We start from the raw sequence: 24,840 nt of genomic DNA on the forward strand, positions 1-24,840 counted from the left end.
TACTAATTGTGGCCATGTCGTCCCTGCAAACTTCTTCATCTCATCCGCCCATCTAACTTCCTGCCGCCCCCTGCTATGCTTCCCTTCCCTCGGAATCCAGTCCGTAACCCTTCATGACTATCGGTTATCTTCCCTCCTCATTACGTGTGCTGCCCATGCCCATTTCTTTTTCTTGATTTCAACTAAGATGTCATTAACTCGCGTTTGTTCCCTCACCCAATCTGCTCTTTTCTTGTCCCTTAATGTTACACCCATCATTCTTCTTTCCATAGCTCGTTGCGTCGTCCTCAATTTGAGTAGAACCATTTTCGTAAGCCTCCAGGTTTCTGCCCCGTAGGTGAGTACTGGTAACACACAGCTGTTATACACTTTTCTCTTGAGGGATAATGGCAACCTGCTGTTCATGATCTGAGAATGCCTTCCAAACGCACCCCAGCCCATTCTTATTCTTCTGATTATTTCCGTCTCATGATCTGGATCTGCCGTCACTACCTGCCCTAAGTAGATGTATTCCCTTACCACTTCCAGTGCCTCGCTACCTATTGTAAATTGCTGTTTTCTTCCGAGACTGTTAAACATTACTTTAGTTTTCTGCAGATTAAATTTTAGACCCACTCTTCTGCTTTGCCTCTCCAGGTCAGTGACCATGCATTGCAATTGGTCCCCTGAGTTACTAAGCAAGGCAATATCATCAGCGAATCACAAGTCACTAAGGTATTCTCCATTAACTTTTATCCCCAATTCTTCCCAATCCAGGTCTCTGAATACCCCCTGTAAACACGCTGTGAATAGCATTGGAGAGATCGTATCTCCCTGCCTGACACCTTTGTCTATTGGGATTTTGTTGCTTTCTTTATGGAGGATTGTTAGCACAACTTATACTGCAACATCATTTCAGCTTGACTGCAGCTACTTTATTATTTAAATATTTTAAAACAACCTTAGAAATAAATCTAAGCTATAAAATTTGCAGTGCATTTGCATAAAAAAGATTTCTTTAAAGAAACCATATTGATAAAATGAACAGCCGCACCTTACAACAACCTAGGTAAATATAGAAAATTTCCTTATTCGAGTTAAGGGAAAACTGGCTTCAGAGGTTGGCAACACTGTACCTAGCTCACAAGCTCAACCTCATGAGAAGGCAGCTCATCATGTTTGCTAAGCACGTCGTCACATGAGGACGCAAGTAAGCCCATCAGGCGCCGTCCCTTAGGACAACAAGTACAGCACTATCGAATTTCAAGTGCTAAAGTCGTCCCAAAACCTACAAAAGATTATAGTTTGATGATCAGCAGCACACCAGGGGAAGCACAGGTGACACACATGGCAAGAGGGCTAAATGACTCATTAGTGATTTACCAAGTGAATCTATGAGGAAGCTCACCTGTTGCTTCCTTGGTGATCATGCTGAGGTGGCTTCCCTCTGCAACATGCAATACACACACACATGTGAGTGCAACTCTCAACAATATTGCGTGCTACAGTGAAATGCCACTATAGCAAAGCATTCAGGACAAAGCTAAATGACAACTTACAGGAATAGTCACTCAAATCAATGTGACCAGTTCAGCTTATCATAAGTGAATTCGAATTTGTCATTTTAGCCAAGCCAACCGTACATCTCTGGTCGCTTTCTGCTTTTATTTTTTTTGCTTGTTCTTGTTGATACCTTTTAGCTAATAAAAATGGTCATTTATGTCGTGTCAGTTCTTTAATTCCACAATTATTGTAATTGCATTACAATGAATAAATAGGCTCCAAGAAATATTTTTTTCTTTACTGACATTCTCACTTGATGGAATTTTGTGTTCTAGAACTGCTCATTCATTTATATGAACAAATCTCACTGGAGCTCAAATGTGATCACTGTCACTTCACACCAATAGATAACATCGTAACTAACTACTCTGATATTTTCAGCAATTTTATCACCAAATCTTTTTTTTTAATATTAACTTAAGTATTCTTCCCTTGCCTTTTATTATAACTTTAACCAAGTTAAATGTAGCAGCTGTCACCAGCATATGAAAACAGATGCTCTTCTACTAACATTGATCTCAACAAAAGAAATTGGCAACACATGACAACATAAAACTATTTTGCGCGTATAGTGTGCATTTGCAATTCAATCACGTAATGTCATAAAATAGCGTTCAGATGAAATATTAAACTGATTTACACTACTTTTCAGACAAGGCACGCCACCTATTTGGACTCGTTTCGAGAAGACCGTTTGCCTTGATGGAAAGAATTCATCTGGTCATATTGCTGAGAGAGAGATGTAGTTTATTTGAAAGAAGGCAGAGAGGTTGGCCTGAGCAAATGTGCTCTAGCCTGCTACTCTGCACGGGGGGGGGCAAACAGGGACATAAAGGTGTGTTGGCGGATGATGATGACATAGAAAGATAATAATAATATAAGGGGTTTTACGTGCCAAAACCACTTTCTGATTATGAGGCACGCTGTAGTGGGGGACTCCGGAAATTTTGACCACCTGGGGTTCTTTAACGTGCACCTAAATCTAAGTACATGGGTGTTTTCGCATTTCGCCCCCATCGAAATGCGGCCGCCATGGCCGGGATTCGATCCCGCGACCTCGTGCTCAGCAGCGTAACACCATAGCCACTGAGCAACCACGGCGGGTGACATAGAAAGAGGGATGCGCAACGGTGAAAGCAAGTTCAACATTCTGATAATAAACATGCAGAAAGCTCATTCATGAAGCCACTATCGGCTTCCATATTGCTCTGAATTCTCAGCTCAGAGAACAAGCTGTTCATTAGCCAACCATTTATTATTATTATTATTATTATTATTATTATTATTATTATTATTATTATATTGTGTAATCTGTATCCACACAGTCGTAGAGAAGAGTATGCAAGCTAAATATTGAGCAGGGCCGGTATACTGTAAAACTATTCCAATATGTTTTTATTCCAAATCGGCCATTAGCCCTCTGTGATGGATCAGAACGGTTCTGGTCCAGCCAATATGGACAAGCGCCATGCCTGTATGGGCAGAATCCAAGCCATTTTGACCTATCAAGAAGTGCTAATGGCCGATTTGGAATAAAAACATATTGGAATAGTTTTACGTTATACCGGCCCAGATAATGGTTTAACTGGAATTTCTTATTTGTGCCTGAAGGCTCCACAGAAAATTTAGAATGCACGGATGTTCCAAGCTTCAGCTTCGACCAGGAAACTTATATGGCCAGGAAGAACTTGTCCTTGGCCTAATTAGTAGTTTCTAAAAGACATGTTTACCACTAAACAGCCAAAACAGACATGAAAAAGAAATGATGGCACGGGTGGTAACTTCCAATTAGTTTATTCGGTACACAAACACAAGAAAATAAATGTAAGGCAACATGCATAGAACGGAGAATAAAAATTGCATGGCATACAAAATGGTACAATGAGTGATTACGCGTGAAAGATGGCTTGAAAGATAAGAAGGATGGGTTCAAAGAGCGATAAGATATGTCTATGTTGCGCAAAAATTTTAAGCATTCTGTGTCGCAACGTACAGAATGTAAGTTCTGCCGTTGCGTGCAGTAATGTAGCTGCCAAGTTAAACACAGGAAGAAGTTCAGAGAATGTAAGACTTCAATTGTATATCGTATACCCTTATCGTGTGGGCAGTATTACGTCGGACAGTCGGGCAGATGCATAAACGATAGACTGCGCGAACACAAAAATAAAGTCGACAAACTTGTATCAGATGGCTTTCTCTCCCTTCATTGTAAGCAACATAAGTGCTCCCCTCTCTTCGAATCAACAACCATTACCGGTAGAAACAAGTGCGAACTCACTAGAACTATAATAGAAGCCGAGCAGATTGATGCCCTAGGGGATACATGTATCAGCAAACCATCATTGGCTCTCTCTGAAAAAGAACTGAAATTTCTGCGCATGGCCTAACTTATCACAAAAATGTATCGCTATGATTGTTAATCTGTTCACGTGGATGTGACTCATGTTCTTTGAGTGTATAAGTACGACCTGGTTTTCGACAATAAACAGTGTTGGAAGTTAGCGCTGTGTGTGTCCCTTTGTGTCTTCTCTTGTCCCGTCTTTGAATCGCGCTACCAGACTCCCCTTGAAGATGCATTACCAACAAGCCCACATTGCAACCCTTGTAAGTTAATGAACGACACGAACGAATGGGAACATGTTAACTTGGAACGTCTTGTCAAATGCTTCTAAAAATGGGGGCCAATCCCGTCAGAAATGAAAACAGAACGCCGCCGACTTCGATTAAGCGTCCCTAGACTATCGAAGTAGGCGGGAAACATCGCGGGCGCCTGAGGCGAGACGGCATCGGCAAGCGAAGGCCCAGCCCAGCCTAACCCAGAAAAAAAAAAGGGAGAAAAATAAAGAAAACGCGCGGAGACGCTGTGACCGTCGACAGGAAAGATTGTCGCAAACGATATTCTAGGTCGGCGTGTACCGTGGAATTCGGCCTCGGTTTCGAAGACACCACCGGACTCGCGGTACCCGATGGTGGCCGGCCGGCGTGTCGCACCTGTCGGCACCGTCCACATGCCAATTAGAGATATACACTAGCATCTTTAATTACACACTAAAAAGCTTGTTCCGTTCGCGTACCGCGGAATGGAGGACTGGAACTCCCGTGAAAACGAATTTAGACCCCGGAAATGAACTGCATTCCCGTGGCCCCGCGTGCATCCCGGGCCCAAGCGCACAAAAGCGCACGCGATGAACAAAACGTAAACAGGGAAGCCTGTGCAGCGCTCGAGACGCCCGCGTGCGCTGTTCTTGGCAGGCACTGCGCTGACACTTGTCGCGTACGCGCGTGCGACGGCCGTCGAAGGTGGCGATCGCCAGAGCGGCGGGCGACGAAAGAAGACGAGCGCGTCGCTTGCTGCGAGCTGGTCCGGCAGGTTTGTCGAAATTGGCGTCGGTACAACAGGCAGGTAGCACGGAGCCGAACGCGAGATTCGGTCGTGGGGAGCTGGCGGCCACATAATTTGAACAGGCGCGGTCTGAAAAATGAAAGGATGGTACTCACCGTTCCGAGCGCACGTACCGCCACCAGCAGCACTCGGCACCGCATAGCACAGGTGTCACGGCAGACAAGCGCGTGCGACAAGCGGCAAACAAAAGCGAACTCGAAAACAATAAGGCTACCTACACTACTCTGCGGGCACAACCTAAATAAACAAGCAGAAACAGCAAATGTTGAGGGCGAGTTCGACTTGTCTCACGAAAGCGCGGAGATTGCCGTCAAAATAACGCTACTATGACGTATTGTCTACGTCAACACAACTGGCGCACGTAATTTGAATTATTCGAACACATTTAGAAGAGCAGCGTAGCAGGTCTAGTTGAATACTGTCTATGTAAACGTCAGAAAACAAAGTTTGTAATATTTTTATGTAATGGTTGATGTCTAATGGTGTCAAATTGCAGTTCCCACGTGACTGTTTCTTTGTCGTCTGCTAGGCTGTCGGAGCGGCGTTGACAGTTTCATGTTTAAACTCACGTTCAATAAACGCTGAAAAGAGCAGCATAAATTTACATGTGAACTGCGCACACCTCAGGGTGAACCTCACGAGCTCTCATGCATATATTCTTTGGTTCTGGCAATAAAACTTGGTTGCGAGCGCAACGAAGTGTCGTCATTTTTTCTTTGTCCCTGTGTTTGTACGCGGTTTTTCATGATGCAGTATCGTACCAAGCCTCCAAGCTTACTGTGCTTCTACGATAAATTTGGTGTTTTAATGAACACAAAGGCTTATAAATAATTACGGTTCACTGTTGTTTGCCCTCGAAGCAAACTAAGTTCGTGGCGCTCTCGAAAGGCACCCAAAAGATTCGCCAAGACTGTTCATGTTTATTTGAGGTCCTTTCACTCGCTGATCGCGTAATAAAACAGCTTTGAGCGCGGGGAGGGGGAGGAGGAGGAGGATGGAACTTTACTATTGCAGAAACCGTTGCGCGGTTTATTCCTGGGTGGTTCCCTCTGACAGGGCTCCACTGGCGATCGCGGCTCGCCGGGCCTGGTCGAGGGTCGCCAGTTGGCTTCCCAGGTCCAGTTCCGAGAGTCTCGCCTCCCAAGACCACGTAGTGAATATGTGTGTTGTGACTCGTGGCGAAATTGCGTCGCCCGTACGGAAAAATATCAGTATGCTGTTAACGCACGCACCCAGATCGCAGATATTCATTATAAGGCGATCGATCACATCATGCTGGCGATATGTGTTTCGGCCGCTATTTATAAACAAGGTTTCGGTCCTGCGGCTATTTTTTGCGCCACCACAATGGCATCGACTCCTCTACAGAGATGTGTTACGCGTTATACCATAGTCAGGGTGTTCAGCGCAAGTTCGGCATTGTTCTGAAGAACAAAAGTTCCGTGTTGAAATGGTTATTCATAACAAACCTCAGTCATCTCGTTATCACGCTTCATACAATCTCAGCGTTTGCGTTAGCCTTTGTTTAACGCGAGTATACTTTCTATTATTTGTTATCAAGCACTGACTGAAATGATGATATCATGATGATATGATGATATCATGCACTGATGATGTGAGCACATCAAGTTAAAGCCTGAGAAAATTCAATGTTGAATATAAACGCCCCCCTCCATCGTGTTCGCCTTTATTTTCATCTCTCCGATGCTTTCTGCCCACAGGTGCATCTGCTCGTAACTGCACAAAACTTTTATCGCATATTTAAAATTATTTATAACTGGAATTGATGTGCGTGAGCTGACGAGAACTCTACATGCCATGTAAAACGGGGTAAATTAGACTTCACTTTTCTTCTCTGCACACATATTTTAGCTCGCCTTATTTCTTTTCCCTCCAATAATTGCCTGCTATACCATCCGACAGTGAAGCTCGGCGAGACGTACCATTTTTAGAAAGATCAATAAACTCGAAAATAAACGTGCGCCGATTTTTCCACACACACACGCACGCACGGCGTCGTAATTAAAAGTGCACCGATAAGATTGCTTAATACATGTTTATCATAGTTATAACCCACCGGGTTTTATTTTGTTCCACAATATTACTCGCCATCACCCAGAGAATCGCCTTGATGATCGTCATTCGGCATAGAAAAGTTGCTTGGTCAATGATGTAACGCGTAACTACAGCGATCAGCTCTAAAGGCTTTAATAACCTGCGTTACTGAAAGTGATATTTAGTATATGTCCTTATGTCTTTATTTATTCATTTATTTAACTTTTTATTAATTTATTTATTTATTTATTTATTTATTTATTTATTTATTTATTTATTTATTTATTTATTTATTTATTTATTTATTTATTTTGCAAATTAAATTGGTTTAATAGATTGTTCGACTTGTGTTTGCATTCAGAAAGAGCGAAACGAACCATTTCATTGTCGTTGACGTTTAGACCCGTTTACAATGTGCCTTGTTGTTGGAACGTTTCCCATATCACCGTCAAGTTATCGTTCTTTTATCATTGAACAATTTCTATGCTGTGGAGAACCTGGTGACACACAGGGGTCAACATTCTCAGTTTCTTCCATATAAATCACTATATCATCCCTCAACACAGTTGTGCTCCGGATACTCTGTCGTCTCTGTTACGAGGCGCCAGAAGGAACACACAGCTGACAGAGCAAATGTTCTCAATTAGGATGGTGCCGATTACTCGCTCTCAAAGATGCTGCAATCGGTAGAGCGTCGTTTTGGTCCGCGACACTGTAACCGCCACCATTCGCATGTGCTTCCCCCCCTCTCTCTCTCTCTCTCTCTCTCTCTCTCTCTCTCTCTCCGCTCTGGTTCCGGTGGTTACCTGTTTGAAGCACACTGCGGAGACGCGTTATTGCACAGAATGAGAGCGCTCTCGAGGACAGCGGTACTTACACCTTAAATGGCGTAAATTTTGATTATAGTCCTCGGGACAAAATACTCTTGTAGCGTTCCTATTTAAAGGACACAGTAGACGTAAAGCATTGCTGTGGAACTGGCGTCCATCTTGTCTACCTTTTTATTCCCACTTCCTTCTTCTCTTCTCCTGTCTCCCGGTTCTCGCGCTTCTTCATCTTCTATTCGAAGGCTCATACCGCTTCACCCTTCCAGGTTTCTTTTGCTAACCCCTCCTGGGGTAATACTTGAAAACGTTTCCAATCGAAGCACATTTAACTGCGCCTCGTTCACCAATGTACCACACAGTCTTCAATATTCCTTTCTGAGTGGCTGTCTTTGTCACAGAGTAAGGACCATAAAATTTGGCACTGGATCCTCTCACTCCTTTCCTAACTAGAATGAGGTCGGTGACTTGAATGTCTGGGATATCTAAGCAATGTCTCTTGTCAAAATTTTGTTTCATTCGTTTACGGTACCTCTCCTCCTGCGATTTTTGTTTCCTCTCCTCGACGATCTTGAGATTTTCTAACAGCCCCAATTCACGGTCCGCCTGAAGAATAGGGGTCTCTCCTGAAGAAGCGAACTGCGGGCTACATCCCAAGCCACTGGTGTAGGAGCGATTGTGATGTCGTACAGCTGCTTCTAAAGAGCATTTCCAACCACCAGGGAAACTATCGTACATCCTGATGTATTGTTTTACATCTCGTATAGCACGCTCTGCAAGCCCATTCGCTGCGGGATGGTATGGCGCACAGAATTTGATTGATATATTATGGTCTCGAGCCCATCTTGCTAGCTTTTCACTCTTGAACGCTGGACCGTTGTCACATACAATCGTCCTGGTTTTCCTAAACATTTCCCGTTCGAGAAGGGCGATGACACTATTCGCATCTTCTTTTCCTGCCCGTGCCGCGACCATCCTGGTGCATTCATCTATGGCCAGAAGAAAAGCTTGCGTTTTTCGAACTCCTTCTCGTTTCTTATTCAGCTCGGCAAAATCAAGGTGTATAACTTCAAAAGGCACGTTCGAGTGGCAAGGTATTATCATGGCGTCCGTAGGCTGCTTATATTTCACTTTGTTGACTTGACAAAGGTGGCATGAACGAACGTATTGCTTGACGTCTTCTTTCATGTGAGGCCACGTAAATCTCTTGACTAGCTTGTTGTAGGTGCGCCAAAATCCGTCGTGTCCTCCAGATTCTGGGCTATCGTGGTACAAATAAAGAACCTTTGAAATCAGCGTTGGCGGGACTTGATAGCGACCTTCCGTAAACATCAATTGTTCAGTGCCTTCCCACAATTTTACTTCATTGATTTCTTCAGATTGTTCGGCCTGTATCATCAGTCTAGACAATGCATCTGCATCAGTCAAAAGGGGTCCAGGTCTGTGGGAGATGGTGAAATCAAATTGCTGCAAATAGTTCACCCATCTGGCGATACGTCCCTTAGGTTGGGTCATATTCAAGAGATGAGTGAGGGCCTGGTGATCGGTGAACAAAGTAAACTTCGCACCTTCTAGGTACGTACGGAAGTACTGAATTGCTTTAAGGACTGCAAGCGCTTCCTTTTCAGTAGTGGTGTAGTTGACTTCAGGTGGCTTGAGGGTGTAGCTGTAGTAGCCTACTACGTGTCGCTTTTCTCGGCCGGATGCTTCTGGACATTTCTGGTACAAGACTGCACCTGTTCCATAATGTGAGGCGTCGGTATTCAGTTCAAAGGGTAAAGTGAAATCTGGTATGCGTAGAATAGGGTCAGCAGAGATTCTGTGCACCAGATCACGGTAGACTCTCTCACATTCCTCATCCCACTCAAATGGAACTGCTTTCTGCGTTAGGCGCGTGAGGCATCTTGTTTTTATGGCAAAGTCTTTTATGAAAGGTCTGAAATGTCCTGCTAATCCCAAAAACACACGCAATGAGTGGACGTCATATGGTTTTACCAGTTGGTATATCCTCTCAACGGACTCTTGTTTCGTGCTTTTGGTAGTCCCATCAAAGACTCTTCCAAGAAACACAACTTTTCTTTGAAAGAACGCACTTTTCTTAAAATTAACCTTGAGGTGTGCCAAGCTCAAGGCATTTAATACCTGGGACAGGTGTTCCTGATGCTCTGCCTCTGTTTTGGAGAAGACGATAATATCGTCGATGTACACGTTACAAAAGACACCTAGGAAAGGCTTCAGGACTTCGTTCATTATCTTCTGGAACCATGCTGGTGAGTTTTTCCAGCCGAAAGGAAGCCGGTTATACTCGTACAGGTCGAAGGGCGTGATAAAAGCAGTGTACATTTTTGTTTCTTCGGTTAGCGGGATCTGCCAGAAACCTTTGCACAAGTCAATACGTGAAAAACATCGGCAACCACCTGTCTCATCTATAATCGTGTCTATCTTCGGCATGGGAAATGGTATAAGCTCTGTCTGGCGGTTGAGAACCCTGTAATCTGTGCACAGTCTGAAAGTTCCATCTTCTTTCGGCGCAATAGTTATGGGAGAGGCGAAGGGTGACACCGAAGGCCGGATTATATTCGCGTCTAGCATCTCCTGCAATTCCTTCTTCAACCATATCTTGCGCTCTCTTGACATGTTATAAGGCGATTTTCGGATGACAGTCTTGTCGGTTAGTTCGAAAGGCACCTTGTGTGACGTCATCGCTGGTGGGTAGCTTCCTATGCATACCAGTTCAGGATAGGTCGTTGCAATATCCCTCGCGCACTTGACAACTCGCAGGTTATCTTTTCTATCAGGCTGTGTCTCTTGCCTTGATAGTCCTTCCACTAAAACAGCATCGTCCCAGTAAACGTTGATTTTTAGTTTCTTTATATCTGGTCTGGATAGCAGAAAGTCATACGTCACCCCCTCAATCACCAGTACTTCACTCTCTATTTGATGACCTTGGAACTCGATGTTTACTGAGGCCCATTGATTATGCATTGTCACTTTTCCGTCGTAGCCTTGCACCCGTAGTACTCTTCCACTATGCAGGTGACTTGCATCTACCAGCTTGGCATTAATTATAGACACAGAGGCACCGCTGTCAACCAAAGCCATCATATGTCTGTTTCCCACTTTGACAGGGATGTGAAGTAGGCTAGAGCAAGTTAAATAAACAGTCTCAGTTGTTGTCATCGGGTCGGACTGATTACCCTTGTTTATCAGTTTTGTTGTCGCCGGAGCCTCTTCAGCGTCCGAAAGGAGGGGAACGGGGTCGCTGTCGACGTTATGCACCCGACCTCTGGGAGCGCGCCAACCCAAGTTCTCTGTGCCGCCTGCAAGGCGGCGCGGTTCTCGCTGATTACGGCTTGACCAATCCGCGCCGGACCGTGTGAAGCGACCGCTTGAGCTAGCGTTTATATTTTCTTCTGAAGTAAATGATATGTCGTGAAGGCACTCCAGGAGCCCGTCCATAGTTTTAGGTGACCGTATTTGCACTTGCTTCAGGACTTGCGCGTGCAGTCCGTGCATTATTAGTGCTACTACGGCAGACGGAGGAAGCAGAGGCTCGGCCAGCTTTAAAAGGCGGCATTTGTCAAAGAAATACTCGACGAGGGAGCCTTGCTTGAATTTGAAATTAAGCGCGGCGTCCCACCTTTGCACTGGGTTGCTTCGGAATGTCGTCAAGAATTTTTCTTTCCACTGATTCCAAGAGTTGCCAGCCTCTTCAATAATGTGCAAATCATACCACTTCCGTGCAACACCGCTTAAGTAACTACGCATGTTAGTAATCTTGTCCTCATTAGAGTGCCAGTTGTTCTTCCCAGCAGCATAGTCATAGAATTCAAGCCAACCTTCTGGACTTGATGACATGCCGTCGAATGCATCGGGTTCTACAAATTTAGTCACTGACTTCTCAGCGTTTAAAGAGCTTATAAGCGATGTCACCAGCTGGTTTTGTTGCGAAATCTGTTCTTGTTGTAGCCGAAGTGCTTTCAAAACGAGGCTCACCTCTTCCGTCGACGACTGTGATCCAGAGTCCTGTCGACGCATCGGTTGAAGAACTAATTCGTCGAAGATCACCAGAGGCAAGTTCACGTTCACAGCACCCTTCCGACGTAGTTCATCAGGGTCCATGGAAGCCTTCTCTAAAACCAGGTTCATGAGTTCTGCCGAGTTGAGTTCGCGAGGTAGTTCCACCGCTGGTTCATCTTCAGCTTGGTATCTCGAAAAGATGATCTTGTCCGCGGAGGTCTCCTCAAGGAAAAAGCTCACCCACATGTTGGAGTTCGCTGTCGGCTGCGCCAAAATAATGTAGCGTTCCTATTTAAAGGACACAGTAGACGTAAAGCATTGCTGTGGAACTGGCGTCCATCTTGTCTACCTTTTTATTCCCACTTCCTTCTTCTCTTCTCCTGTCTCCCGGTTCTCGCGCTTCTTCATCTTCTATTCGAAGGCTCATACCGCTTCAACTCTTAAAAGAGTTTGCACATTTTGGGGCTTATCTTGTCCCACAACGATGATCGTCATCTGTCTTGCCCGCGTTTCCTTTCTTCAACGCTGCGAGCCCGGTACTTCCAAGTCAGGAACGGCATGCGCGTTATCAGCGTGACACAGCATTCTCGAAAGGAAAGTAGCGAGCGCAGAGTTTTCAAGGAACGAAACGCAAGCAAGGCAGATGGCGATTATCGTTACGACACAAGATAAGCCCCAAAGGGTGTAAACTTCTTAAAAAGTATAAAAGACATGGAAGGTGTTCAATAATTCTGAGTATATAACATCGATGGAATTCTTGCCATTAAAACCCACGAAGAGGGCGTCGTATGCATTAAAATGTCCCATATATATATAATTTTCTTTTTTTTTAGGGGAGCTATCTTAAGGCATAGTAATAAGAAAAAGACTGTATAAATGACGAAATGTCCACACCTCGGCGTACTCGCTCACGAATACACTAATACTCACTACACTCTGATTTCACAGGCATGAGAGAAAGCGTTAGTGAGTGACGAAGATTGTGAACAGACTTGGACATGAACAGAAATCGGTATCGGTTTCTGAGAGTGCGAGTTCACGAACGTGTGACGGTAATCTTGAGAGAACGCTAGTACAAACGTGAGTGAGTGAGTGTGAGTGGATGTGAGTGAGTGAGTGAGTGAGTGAGTGAGTGAGTGAGTGAGTGAGTGAGTGAGTGAGTGAGTGAGTGAGTGAGTGAGTGAGTGAGTGAGTGAGTGAGTGAGTGAGTGAGTGAGTGAGTGAGTGAGTGAGTGAGTGAGTGAGTGAGTGAGTGAGTGAGTGAGTGAGTGAGTGAGTGAGTGAGTGAGTGAGTGAGTGAGTGAGTGAGTGAGTGAGTGAGTACGGGTGAGTACGGGTGAGCACACGCATACATTCTGCCGACTACGACAATATCGAATCGTGCAGACACTCCAGTGTGGTTCTGCCATGGCTTTAAGTTCACTTGCTGACACGGACTGCTAATGTACTTCCTTGTTTTACCTATTTCAGTTGTTTCTGTTTTGCGTATTATTGCGCTATAGAAATAGCAGCTGCCATAAAAGGTGTTTTTTTTTTCCTTAATAAGAATAGGTAGGTACCCTTTAACAAATTTGTTGGGTCCCGGAGGCATTTACTCTATAATTCTAGATGCAACTGACTTAATTATGTTAAACAAACTTTCAAAACTTGCAAAATCAGCATGCCGACAATGGCGGAGGCCAGACAGCCTCAGCAAGGACTCCGCCTTATGTCACGTGTCTGGGGAGGGCGCCTGGGCAGGGTAATGCAAATCGGTATCTTATGCCGCAGTTTCACAATTACTACGCCTGTACAAGTGTAATAATGACAATATCACATTCGTAATAGTGAAATAAAAGGTCAGTCGCGCCGTTGTAGACTTGTAGATACCATATTTGACTGTTTAAAAATTACGAGGGAGAATCAGAAAGTCTTTGTTTCTATATTTTTAGCCAAATTATGGCTGTAAATTCCAAGTAAACATAACCATTCCCAGCGGTAGACCTTCCTTGGACCGGTCCGGCCTTATCTGCCGTTAACTCCGCGGCACGGCGCTATTGTCAGTTGTCGAAGATGGCGGTTGTGCTTCAGACGTCTACGGTATGCGGGCAACGAAGTGTGATTCGTTTTCTATGGAGCAAGGGATGAAAGTCCATCGAAATCCACATGAGAATGCAGTTCACGTATGAGGAAAATGTGTTTTCGGTCCGCTGAAGAAGTTCCTGAAAGGGCAGCGATTCACATGCAACGATGAAGCCATGATAGCAGTTCGACTGTGGTTCCACAGTCAGCCCGACGAATTCGACCAATGGGGCACCTCAAATTTAGTGCTGCGATGCGACAAGTGTCTGATCCGGTGTGGGGACTATGTGGAAATATAGCGTAAGGTACGTAGACTAGTACGTACGTACATTTGTAATTACCTGTATGTACCGTATTTTGGCTAATAAAATATAGGGGCAAAGACTTTCTGATTCGCCCTCTCTCTCTTTCAAAGCAATTACTAACCTGCGAGTATGAAACATACGCATTCTGCAAAGAAGTGGTCGATTATAAATACGCAACCGTAGAGTCCACAGACTACTACTCAGGGTTAACAGGCAACGCCATTATGTAGCATTATATGATGTTATAAGCAATACATTTATTAAGCAATTTCTTTCAAATTTATGTGTTATGTAAGTCGTTATTAATTGAAGATAACTGCAATATTACGAACAGTTTCTAGCTCGAAGAGCTGGTATCTATAATCAAAAGAACTGAAGCTTAACGGTCTGCAAGCGAGCAAGACATACGCCTTGAAAGGGCAAGCCAAAAGATAAAAAAAATGTATGCAATAAATATACCAGGTGCTTTTTAAACGTTAAAATATTTTTTTTAGACGCCTTGTGCATATAGCCAAAATCTACTCATTGAGCTGGATTGCTAAAATAGGCGGACGTTTCTCGCACTAGAAATCAAAATACAAAATTGAATTTTAAAGAAAATTACTAATAATTTTTACCTAATTACTTTAGTGCATATGTTGCGACATACGAATTTGGAAGCTACCACCAGTTTCGAGATAAGCGCCTGTCAAACTTGAGGCTCAAATGCACTATTCTCTTCCGCTTATTTTTTAAACAAAACGCCTTTTTACGCATGAAGTTCAAAACAACCGGAACATCAATGGCATTTCGTCGCGCGCTTTGGGAACTCGTATCTCGAAACTCTGGTTTCATCCTCAAATTTACTGGCAACGACGTAATGCCGCTTTGCAGGGACTTGTGCAGCAGACCTCTGCAATGCAAAGCTCCTTGACACGAACAACGAACTTGCGAGACAGCTTTCGACGCCGGCGCGTGGTTTCGAAAACAAAAGCGTAGATGTGGCCTTCCACAGCAAGTTGCGCATACTCTCTGCCATGCGCCGTTGAGACCGCAGTTACAGTGGCTAGAATAGGCACTGTACCGCAGTTCATTCCGCAGTTGCCTTAGAACCCCTCTATTCAAGAAAGTAGCGCCACTCTCCTTAGCGCACGCTTTCCTCCTCAATTCTTCTCGGATTTCACTCTTCCACGGGGACCGGTGCGCTGCGCACGGCCCGCTATTCGGGCCAGCGCCCACAGGGCGCCGTGGGAGAATGCGCGCACTTGTTTCAGTCGTTTGAAAGGTTATTTTGGAATTTGTCGCTCAATGACACTGATACAACTATGGTGAACTTCTGATAGGTCGTGCTGACGAATATTTTCGAAAATAGACTTCGACAGAAACGACGATAAGCGCTCCAAAAATGTCTATCGTTCAGCTGCTTGCTCTCCGTGGCCGCGCCGCTTTGGCCATCTATTTAATTTAATTTATTTTAATTTAATTTAATTTAATTTAATTTCTGAAAGTGCCCAAGAACAGCCTTACGCCTTACTATTGGTGCACTTGTGTTACGCAAAAAACATAAAACCGAAAAACAAAACAGAGTATCTCAAACAACAGTGGTACAAAGTGCAACAAAAATTTAATTAATCAAAGACAGGAGTCAGATAATGAGCAAATAGTAGAGCTGAATATATCAAGATCATGACGCAAGGCATTTTGTTGTGTTACAAGACGTGGTGTAGCGTTAGAGGTGCAAGAGGAATTCAGGTAGAAAATGCTAGGAATACGCAAGTTAGGGCGAGGCTCGAAGAACGTCACAGATGACAGTAACTGCGGACAGGAGAAGTGGTTGTGAATTTGTTTATATAAGAATAAGTAATCAGGGTATTTCCGCCTTACTTCTAGGGGTCTAATATCAAACATGCGCAGTACACGCTCATGGGCATAAGATACACGGCGTCCGAGAAATCGATCCCACAGGATACGAATGAAACGACGCTGAACACATTCAATTTTTGCAACATTGGTAAAATCAATACAGTTCCATACAACAGAACTAAACTAACTTCGAGTGGACAAACGAAGAATGCAAGAGAATAATGCGATTCACATTCGTAAACTTTTCCGCATGGTGGAGTACGACGCGCGGGAAAAAAAGAAAAAGAAATAAACTTAGGAAATATAATCAAGAATACACATGATGGTTTTTTAGGGTAAATCTACTTCTATCGAGGGCAGCGAGAGCACTTAAGCCAATCATTCTGTATTAGTTCTATTTGAGTGAATTCTATCCTTCTTTCCCTTACCTCAGTAAATTAAATTCATTCTACTTTCTCACCAATTGTCTGGTGTTAGTCTATCGTTTAAAGTTTTTTTCTACTGCTTTTAACAGAGCTTCCTTACTTCTTGCTCCTATATAGTCAATCAATCGGCCTAACGGGAACCTCGTCTATCCCTGTGGTTGTGCGCTTAGGAATTCTCTCTACGGCTTTCTTCCAGTTGAAATTTGTCAGCATCAGCTCCTTTTTTCGTAAAATACAACCTCGTCATTGCCTTGGAAAGATTCGGCTGATATTTTTCGGAAGTAATTTAATGCCGCGTTCCCTTACACTTTGTTTCCATCTTCGTCTAGGATATGTCACTGTATTGTTCCAGACTTCCTGCCTAATAAGTTTATGTGGCTCCAAAATATTCTAGGCGTGGCCTTGTTTTTCTCACGTATTTCTGCCATTACCGTTCCAACGGCCTTTGTCAGGAGGGTGCAAAACGATTTGCTCCAGTCGTGTGACCTTACCACCCATCCCTGACCAAAACACTGCTTTAACGCACCACCAATGTTCCGACTAAGTGCCACAAATGCACATGTTGTTAGAAGGGATTACCTCTCGGTGCAGTCGGTTGAAACTTTTAGACACTCGGCCGACATTTTGAAGTATAATTTTTAGGGTGTGCGTGATTTTCGAGACCGAATCGCAGACGAATCGAATAATGCCATAAGCGAATCAAGCATCTACTACTTTTCGAATAGTGTTCGAATAGTGAACACCAGTTATCACAATTAATATGAAACGACGTTCACATCCAAGTAGTCTTAAAGTTAGCCAGTTTCTGTCATTACAAAGTACACTATGAAGCATTGTTTAATAAAAGTACAAATGGAACATGAGGAGCAAACCAGTAGTTTCTTCGAATGCAGAGGCCTGCGAAATACATGGCTGCCCAAGTGACGTATACCCTGCTCTACTGCGCAGGTTCTCGTGTTTTATGTCTACACTATGCCCGAGGGAGTGAAAATTTGCCGTACTGTTGCTCCGATCTTATGCTTATTTAGGCGCAGTTGACATTTCGAAATATTCGAAAGGTATTCGAAAAATATTCGCGTTTACGAATAGCGACTATTTGATTCGAAGGTCGAATCGAATAGGACACTATTCGATTCGTTATTCGAAAGTTTCGAATAGTCACATACCCCTAATAATTTTCTAAAAGAACTTCGACCATCCAGTTACGCTTGTGCATTGCCATGAAGTTCATGTCCAGAATTCCTGGACATGAAGACAGCCCAGCCGAGCCCAGCCAAGCCCAGCCCCAGACCCAGCTCCAGCCAGTCCCGTCCGGTTCGGTCCGGTCGGTCGGGTCCGGTCGGGTCATTGTTGTGGGACAAGCCCCAAAGGGTGCAAAGTTTTTTAAGAGTGTAGCGCCTTTACGGATGTATAAGGGGTGTATGTTAGTCCGATGGGCTAACACGCCCACTCTGAAACCCTGAAAGGCTAAGACCGAATCCCTGATGGGGTCAAACGAATTTTTCTTTTTCGTTAGGATGACAGCTGCGACTGACGACACAAAAACTGTATAAAATAAACATTACTAGCTATCACTGTCGAACTCTTGCGAACTTTCTCGCTCTTTCGAAAGGCTGCGTCAGCTGTCACGATTGCTAAACGTCTTCAAGTACTTTTAAGCACATCTGCTGCAGTGCTAGCTGGTACGCTTGTGGCCCCTCACAAGTATGCGTCATTATATTTTGTGTTGACGCACCTCTTCTTCTTAAGCTCGCACCAGCAGCTGCTATGGGGTGGCTTTGCGCTTACCCATTTTGCAACAGCCGACTACAGCCAAGAAGCAGCAACCTTTCCTACCACAAGTAAGTTTGCGTTCTAAAATGTCCTGAAACACACATTTCCATGAGCACATGTATAAACGAGCAATGTGTAATGAAGCCCTTAATCAAATTTGATCGTCAAGCCACTAGAAGTACAACTGTCTATGTAGTAAACAAAATGCGCAGTGCAAGCAGTCAGCAGTATTTCCATTGCACTCTGCATCACTAGTAGAAAAATGTTACTGGCAGGTTATTAAAACCCCAGCACATGTGTGCAGCTAAAATTTACAGCTTTAAAGCTCGCACTGCAAATATAAGTATGTACAAGAAGCCAAACAGCTGTAGCAAAGCAGTAAATTGCATCTGCACACTGACCACGCAAAGAGTGAATGAACGAAAGATGTTAGCTGCAATGGCAAGAGACAGCAAGAGAGCAGTGTGGATCAGAGAGCAAACGGGGAAAGCGGATATTCTATTTAACATTAAGAGGAAGCTTTAGCTCGGATGCTCCTATCTAAATACATGTAGAAGGAGAATTCGTTTTTCTCGGCAACCACTGCACCAAATTTGACGAGGTTTGTTGCGTTTAAAAGAAAAACTTTAAATCTAGTGACTGCTGGATTCGAATTTTTGAGTTAGGTCGTCAATTTTTTATTAAAATTTGGCAAAAATCTAAAATTTTCGAAAAACAAAACTATCAAGTTTACAACTCTGTAACTCAATAAAGAAAAACAATAATACAAATCTATCAATTGCATCTAATAGTACATCTAAAGCGGGCAAAATTGATATGGTACACATGAATATAAAAAGAAATTGTAATATGGAAATACAGCTTTTGCAGAACCCTTGTAGCCAACGTAACAAATTCACGTAAGATGTAAAATAAGATACAGAATTTGTCCGCTTTGATTGATCTAATGGATGCAGTTTACAGAACCGCTATATCTGTTCTTGATGCAGAACTATGAATATGTAAACTTCGTGCTTCTATTTTTTTCAAACGGTCGAATATTTGAAACTCTTTTCAACAAAATTTAAGCCCTAAATCGAAATTACGCTTCCAACAGTCACTAGAATTTAACTGTCTCTCTCAAATGCAACAAATTTCATAAAAATTGGTCCAGGTGTTGTCTCAGAAAAAAACGTGTTTTTTTTGTTTTTTACATGTATTTGAATGGGCCGCGTCGGAGTTGGGCCCGAGCTAAAGCTTCCTCTTAAGAGAAAATAATCGAGCCTGGCAGGCCATGCAATGCGTAGGGCGTATAACCGGTGGACCGGTAAACGCCGGCTCGGTCGGATATCCCACAAGAAAGCATCAGTACAGGTACAGAATCGCGACGCATTTTAATGAACGCCCCACCTAAGCTTATTAGTAGGCACGCCACGTTTTCTACGTGCTTGCAAGGTTGTAAGCAGAGAACATGTTCGTAGTATCGTGCTTGTATCAGTAGTACCTTCTCTTGCTCTACTGAAGTTTGATAAAGTACGTAATGCTATACGGCGCTAACAAACCAAAGTTAGAACGGTCAAAACACGTTCTTTCGAAGTTTACGATGCCGTCGCTTTCTTGTCTGGGTTTCGTCACCCCGCCGCGACACAACACAGTCGCTGGCAGCGCGCTGTTGGAACTTTATATATATATATATATATATATATATATATATATATATATATATATATATATATATATATATATATATATATATATATATATATATACAGTGAAGTAGACGCGCGTATGAAGCGGTTTATTGACGTTTCGGCCGGGGTCCGGCCTTCATCAGAAAAATTTCTGATGAAGGCCGGACCCCGGCCGAAACGTCAATAAACCGCTTCATACGCGCGTCTACTTCACTGTGAATATTTACCCGGACCCAGAACTGCTTTTTTTCTGGTATATATATATATATATATATATATATATATATATATATATATATATATATATATATATATAGTACTTGCGCATGGAGCGAAAGCAAAACTGCCAAAAAATACCTGTGCACTATATAGTTGGCCAATCAAGGGAATACCAATCCGTAGCCTGTGCTTCCCATCATTCCCATGATAGTTGAACAATCTCAGCGCCAGATATCCCTCTAGTTATAGTAATATATATATATATATATATATAGTACTTGCGCATGGAGCGAAAGCAAAACTGCCAAAAAATACCTGCGCACTATATAGTTGGCCAATCAAGGGAATACCAATCCGTAGCCTGTGCTTCCCATCATTCCCATGATAGTTGAACAATCTCAGCGCCAGATATCCCTCTAGTTATAGTAATATGAAACTCTATGGGACAACCCATTTTTACCGTGTACACTCTGAGAGTGCCCGGCGTCTGTACGTGTAATCAATGTGCTCCCGTTTTTACCGCTGTATTCGTGACTGTCTTAACCCACTAGAAGTGACCTTTGAAATGCCATGTGACGGGAGGATTAGAGTCCTTGACATCAAGTTTGTGCTGGCCGATGACAAAACCTTCTGTTGTTACGAACCTAGGGCAAGTAGGCCACTTTTATCATTTTATTCTGCGCATACGAAGCTTGCGTAGAGGGGAATCGCCAAGACCTGTTTCAGCGAAAAATCATGCCAGCACCTAAAGAGGCGCTGGTTACCCGAACCACGTGCTTGTGTCAGTTGCAGAAGGACTGCTTAAGAAGGCACAGGAAAGCAGTTCGGAGCAGGTGCATGGTACAAGCACGGACATAAACAAAAGAAAGGTTGCTGTCGTCCCCTACATACACGGGTTCTCCCATTGATTAAAGAAGAGTTGCTGGAAGGAGCGGCATCAATGTTGCATTTTTGGCGCCTAATGAATTGGTCAGCCTGTGGAGAAACACAAGGCCAGAAAGAATCGCCCGTACCGCGAGCAAAAAGAAACATAAAAACAAATTCATTGAATGCATCGTGGGTGTGTCATACCGCATTCCTCTCCGGTGTAGACGATCCTACATTGGTCAAACAGGTAGATGCATAAATGACCCGCTACGAAAACACAATAGCAAAGTAAATAACGTGGCCGCCGACGGCTTTCTTGCTATCCGCTGTCAGAGATGCAAATTTAAACCGAGATTTAAAGAAATAGTCATCATGGAGTAGAAGCAGGTGTGAGATGACGCGCTTGATTATAGAAGCTATAGACACATATCAACATTTGGGGGCGCATGCGTCAGTAAACCTTCCACTTCATTATCCTCAAAACAGCTTGATTATCTTTGTTACGTGCACATGTCTGTGAATATGTGAGGCAAAAAAAGTGCTCGCGTGTCGTAACACAACGGACACCTCCCGTATCCGTTGTGTCGGCGCTTGCTGCTGCATGTCCAAGGAAATGTGCTCAGAGTTTCAAATGTATCGCCGAAGTCTGATCATATTGAATGAAAATAGGAATCCTGGCATGGCCAGGCTTCTTTCCTTGTGTCTAACTGCTTTTGCCATGCACCCAGAACTGATGGCAGCACCGGCGTTCTGCAGAACTACGTGCTAGTATCTAAGTTCTGATGAATTTTGAATAAACAACCCGTACCCAGGAATATGTTCTGTCAGTCGGCTGAAACAAGAGTCTTCATTTAGCATACATAATGATTGATTCACTACGAAGGAAACAGCTAAACTTGTGATAGTGCGAGGGTCCGCTCCAATACAGTCCTACGCTGCATTCGCTCGGGGCAATCGCCAGAACGTTGTTGTTAACAGTCACTGTCAAGAGGGCATTTCTTCAGGAGTTTCCTTGGAGATCATCGTTGAAACTCGTTGATCATCGTTGAAGAAGAAGAAGAAGGCGCACGGAACAAGCGGTTCTACCGACGCCCCTGCGTGTTCCACGTCGGGGACGTCCACCTCTCACGCCATGGCGCCTACAGCGTCATGGACTCCTTCGAAGGCCCACGTCTTCGATGTTGTTGTCCCTGCGGGGAATGGTCCCGAGACCGTCGTCGACGCGACGGCCTCAATAGTTGGCCTCTCTGAGGTCTACTGCGTTCAGCACATGGGAGGCCTCAACTTCCAAGTCACCGTCAAGAGCATGGCTTCCATGACTCTAATCGTCGATGCTGGCTGCCTCATCATCGGTGGCGAGCGTTGTCCCGTCGTTCCCGTTGGCCCGCAGGTAACCAACGTAACCTGCCTCTTCTTGCCGTCCTTCGTTCCGAACGAAGTCCTCGTCCAGGCACTATCGCCATACGGCAAGGTTCTGTCTGTCAGCGCTGGTCTCATGAGCGGACGACGTGGCGTGCTCACAGGCACACGCTTCGTGCGTATGGAAATGAGCACCACAACACCTGTCCCCAATTATCTGCGAGTCTCTGGTCATCGTGTGACGTTTGACTACCGCGGCTTGCAACGCGTGTGTCGTCGGTGCGGTTCCAGCGACCACTACCGTGCACAGTGCACCGCAGCGTTCTGTGGCCGTTGTGGCGTCCATGGCCACGAAAGCGACGGGTGTGACCGTCCTTGTCGGCGTTGCGGGGATAGTCACCCTACGGTCGCGTGCCCTGTGCGGCGTTCATACTCAGACGCTGCTGCTGGAGCCTTTCCCCCCTTACCGCCGGCGTCAACTGCGGTTGCGACTGCGCGTGACGCCACAACCAAAGAAATTGCACTGACACCGCATGAACTAGCGTCAAGAAATGAAAAAGAAGAGGCATGCAGCTCGAGAAGTCACAGCGCGCCATGTTCGCCGGCTTCCTCTACTGAAAAAGAAGACCGTGACGTGGCGGATCGCAACACGCCATGTTCGCTGGCCTTTCAAGCAGGGGACACGCGTGCTGTAGCCGAAAGCGCCTCCACTTCGGCTGTTACGATCACTCCTCCTGATCCCAGCAAAGTTTTGAACGCAGATATAGCGTCTGACCCTGCGATCGCCGCAGTCGATGTACCCACGAAGTCTGCTGCGGCTTCATCAGTCTCACTTGCATCTACTACAGCGGCGCAGCCATTGCATCTGGGTGGGCCCCCGGCTGCCGAGGTTGTAGGTGACGATGAAACCAATCCCGCCGTCCTACCGCTACCGACATCATCCTCATCAGAAAACAGCTTCAGCCTCGGAGTTGATAGCAGCGTTGGACTTTCTCCGAGCCTGGATGAACTCGACATAGAAATGGCGGCCCCACGAGACGTAAAGCGCGCTCATGCGTCAGCCTCTGGCTCGGACGGCGGCCCCGATCGCCGTGCCGAGTTACAGTGGCCCAAAAAACCTCGGCCTTCTTCGAGAGGGTCGAAGAAGTGACGCGTGGACTGCTTAACCCCTGGACTTGTTCCCGGGGCGCCGACTTGAACAACACGACCAGGTCAGTTTGGTGATACATTTAATTAATTATGGCTGATACCCTGAAAATTATTTCATTAAATGCACAAGGGTTCCGAAGTCCTGTAAAACAAGCCGAAATTATTAGCGTGGCCCGCGCAAAACAGTGTGACATACTGTGTTTACAAGAAACAAATTTTTTCACCATTGGACATGTCCTCACTTTCAAACGCACTTTTAACCAAGACTGTTTCTTCTCCTTCGCTACATCACGATCTAGCGGAGTTGGTATTATTATTTTCAACAGAGCTCTCTTGCGAGATCATCATGTCTTTTATGATGGGACTGGGCGAATATTGGCATTTGATTGTGTACTATCTTCATTTAGGTTACGGGTTTTGTGCATATATGGACCCGCGCAGGCCATTAAGTCCAATGATTTTTTCCGTGACCTGGACGTGTATTTCCTTGACGGCCGTCACGTGGTGCTCGTTGGGGATTTTAACTGCGTCTTAGACACGCGAGCAGATGTGCAGGGCCCGGGCTGGGGTCGCCCTGATTGGAACGCACGGGAGTTGCGTCGCCTCGTCCAGCATTTTTCGTTGCTAGATACATACCAACTTTTTCATGGTTCTTTCTTTGCCTGGACCTGGCGACGCGGTGCGTCGTCAAGTAGGTTAGACCGTGCCTATGTGCCAAGCAGTTTAGCTCAGTATGTCACCCAGTCTGATGTGATAACGTTACCTTCATCCCCTGTTTATATTTCCGATCACAAACCAGTAATACTTGAAATTCGCTTCCCTGCTTCCTCATCAGTAAAACCCTGGCGTCTGGACATGCGCGTTCTACACGACGCACGCTCGCGCTCTTGTTTGTCACGAGTTTTGGGCGCCTCTGTTTCTAGATCTAACCGAGAGTCATGGGATGCGCTTAAGGTGCAGTGGCGTCTACACTCTTCAGTTGAAGGACGTGCACTCAGACGACGTATGTCAGAGGAACTGGCGGATACTGCCACGAAGCTCCGCATCGCCCTTCGGGTCAATCAACTGACTCCGTTGATGGGGTCCTGGCAGCGTGAGCTACGGAGGCGTTTCCAACGCCTAATCGCGGCGTCGTCTTTGTCAGCTGCTGCTTGGCGATGCAGACGTAATCCGTGTGCACACCCCGAAGTTCTGCGCTTTTCAAGAAACTCGCTTTTTAGACAGCCAAATGCATTCGGTTCTGCGGCCCCAAGAGGACTTCCTGTTACACCACCTCCCACACGTGATTATTCGCTCTTTGTAACACATTTTGAAAACATGGCGCGT

At 44.9% G+C, this 24,840-nt stretch overlaps 1 protein-coding gene across 4 annotated transcripts in view; it reads right to left on the reverse strand.

Moving 5' to 3' along the window:
- The window catches only part of LOC135919837 (multiple PDZ domain protein-like), a 532,904-nt gene that overhangs the window by 281,396 nt on the left and 226,668 nt on the right, over nt 1–24,840 (reverse strand). For 3 of the 4 annotated variants that reach the window (XM_065453790.2, XM_065453786.1, XM_065453789.2), the window contains exon 2: nt 1,388–1,426. In XM_065453790.2, coding sequence (XP_065309862.1) covers nt 1,388–1,426 — 39 coding nt within the window. Of the gene's footprint in view, nt 1–1,387; nt 1,427–5,040; nt 5,250–24,840 lie in introns of those variants that run through there. The other variant, XM_065453788.1, reaches the window with a different exon arrangement.

The sequence above is a fragment of the Dermacentor albipictus genome, chromosome 9, assembly GCF_038994185.2.
Source record: "Dermacentor albipictus isolate Rhodes 1998 colony chromosome 9, USDA_Dalb.pri_finalv2, whole genome shotgun sequence".
NCBI lineage: Eukaryota > Metazoa > Arthropoda > Arachnida > Ixodida > Ixodidae > Dermacentor > Dermacentor albipictus.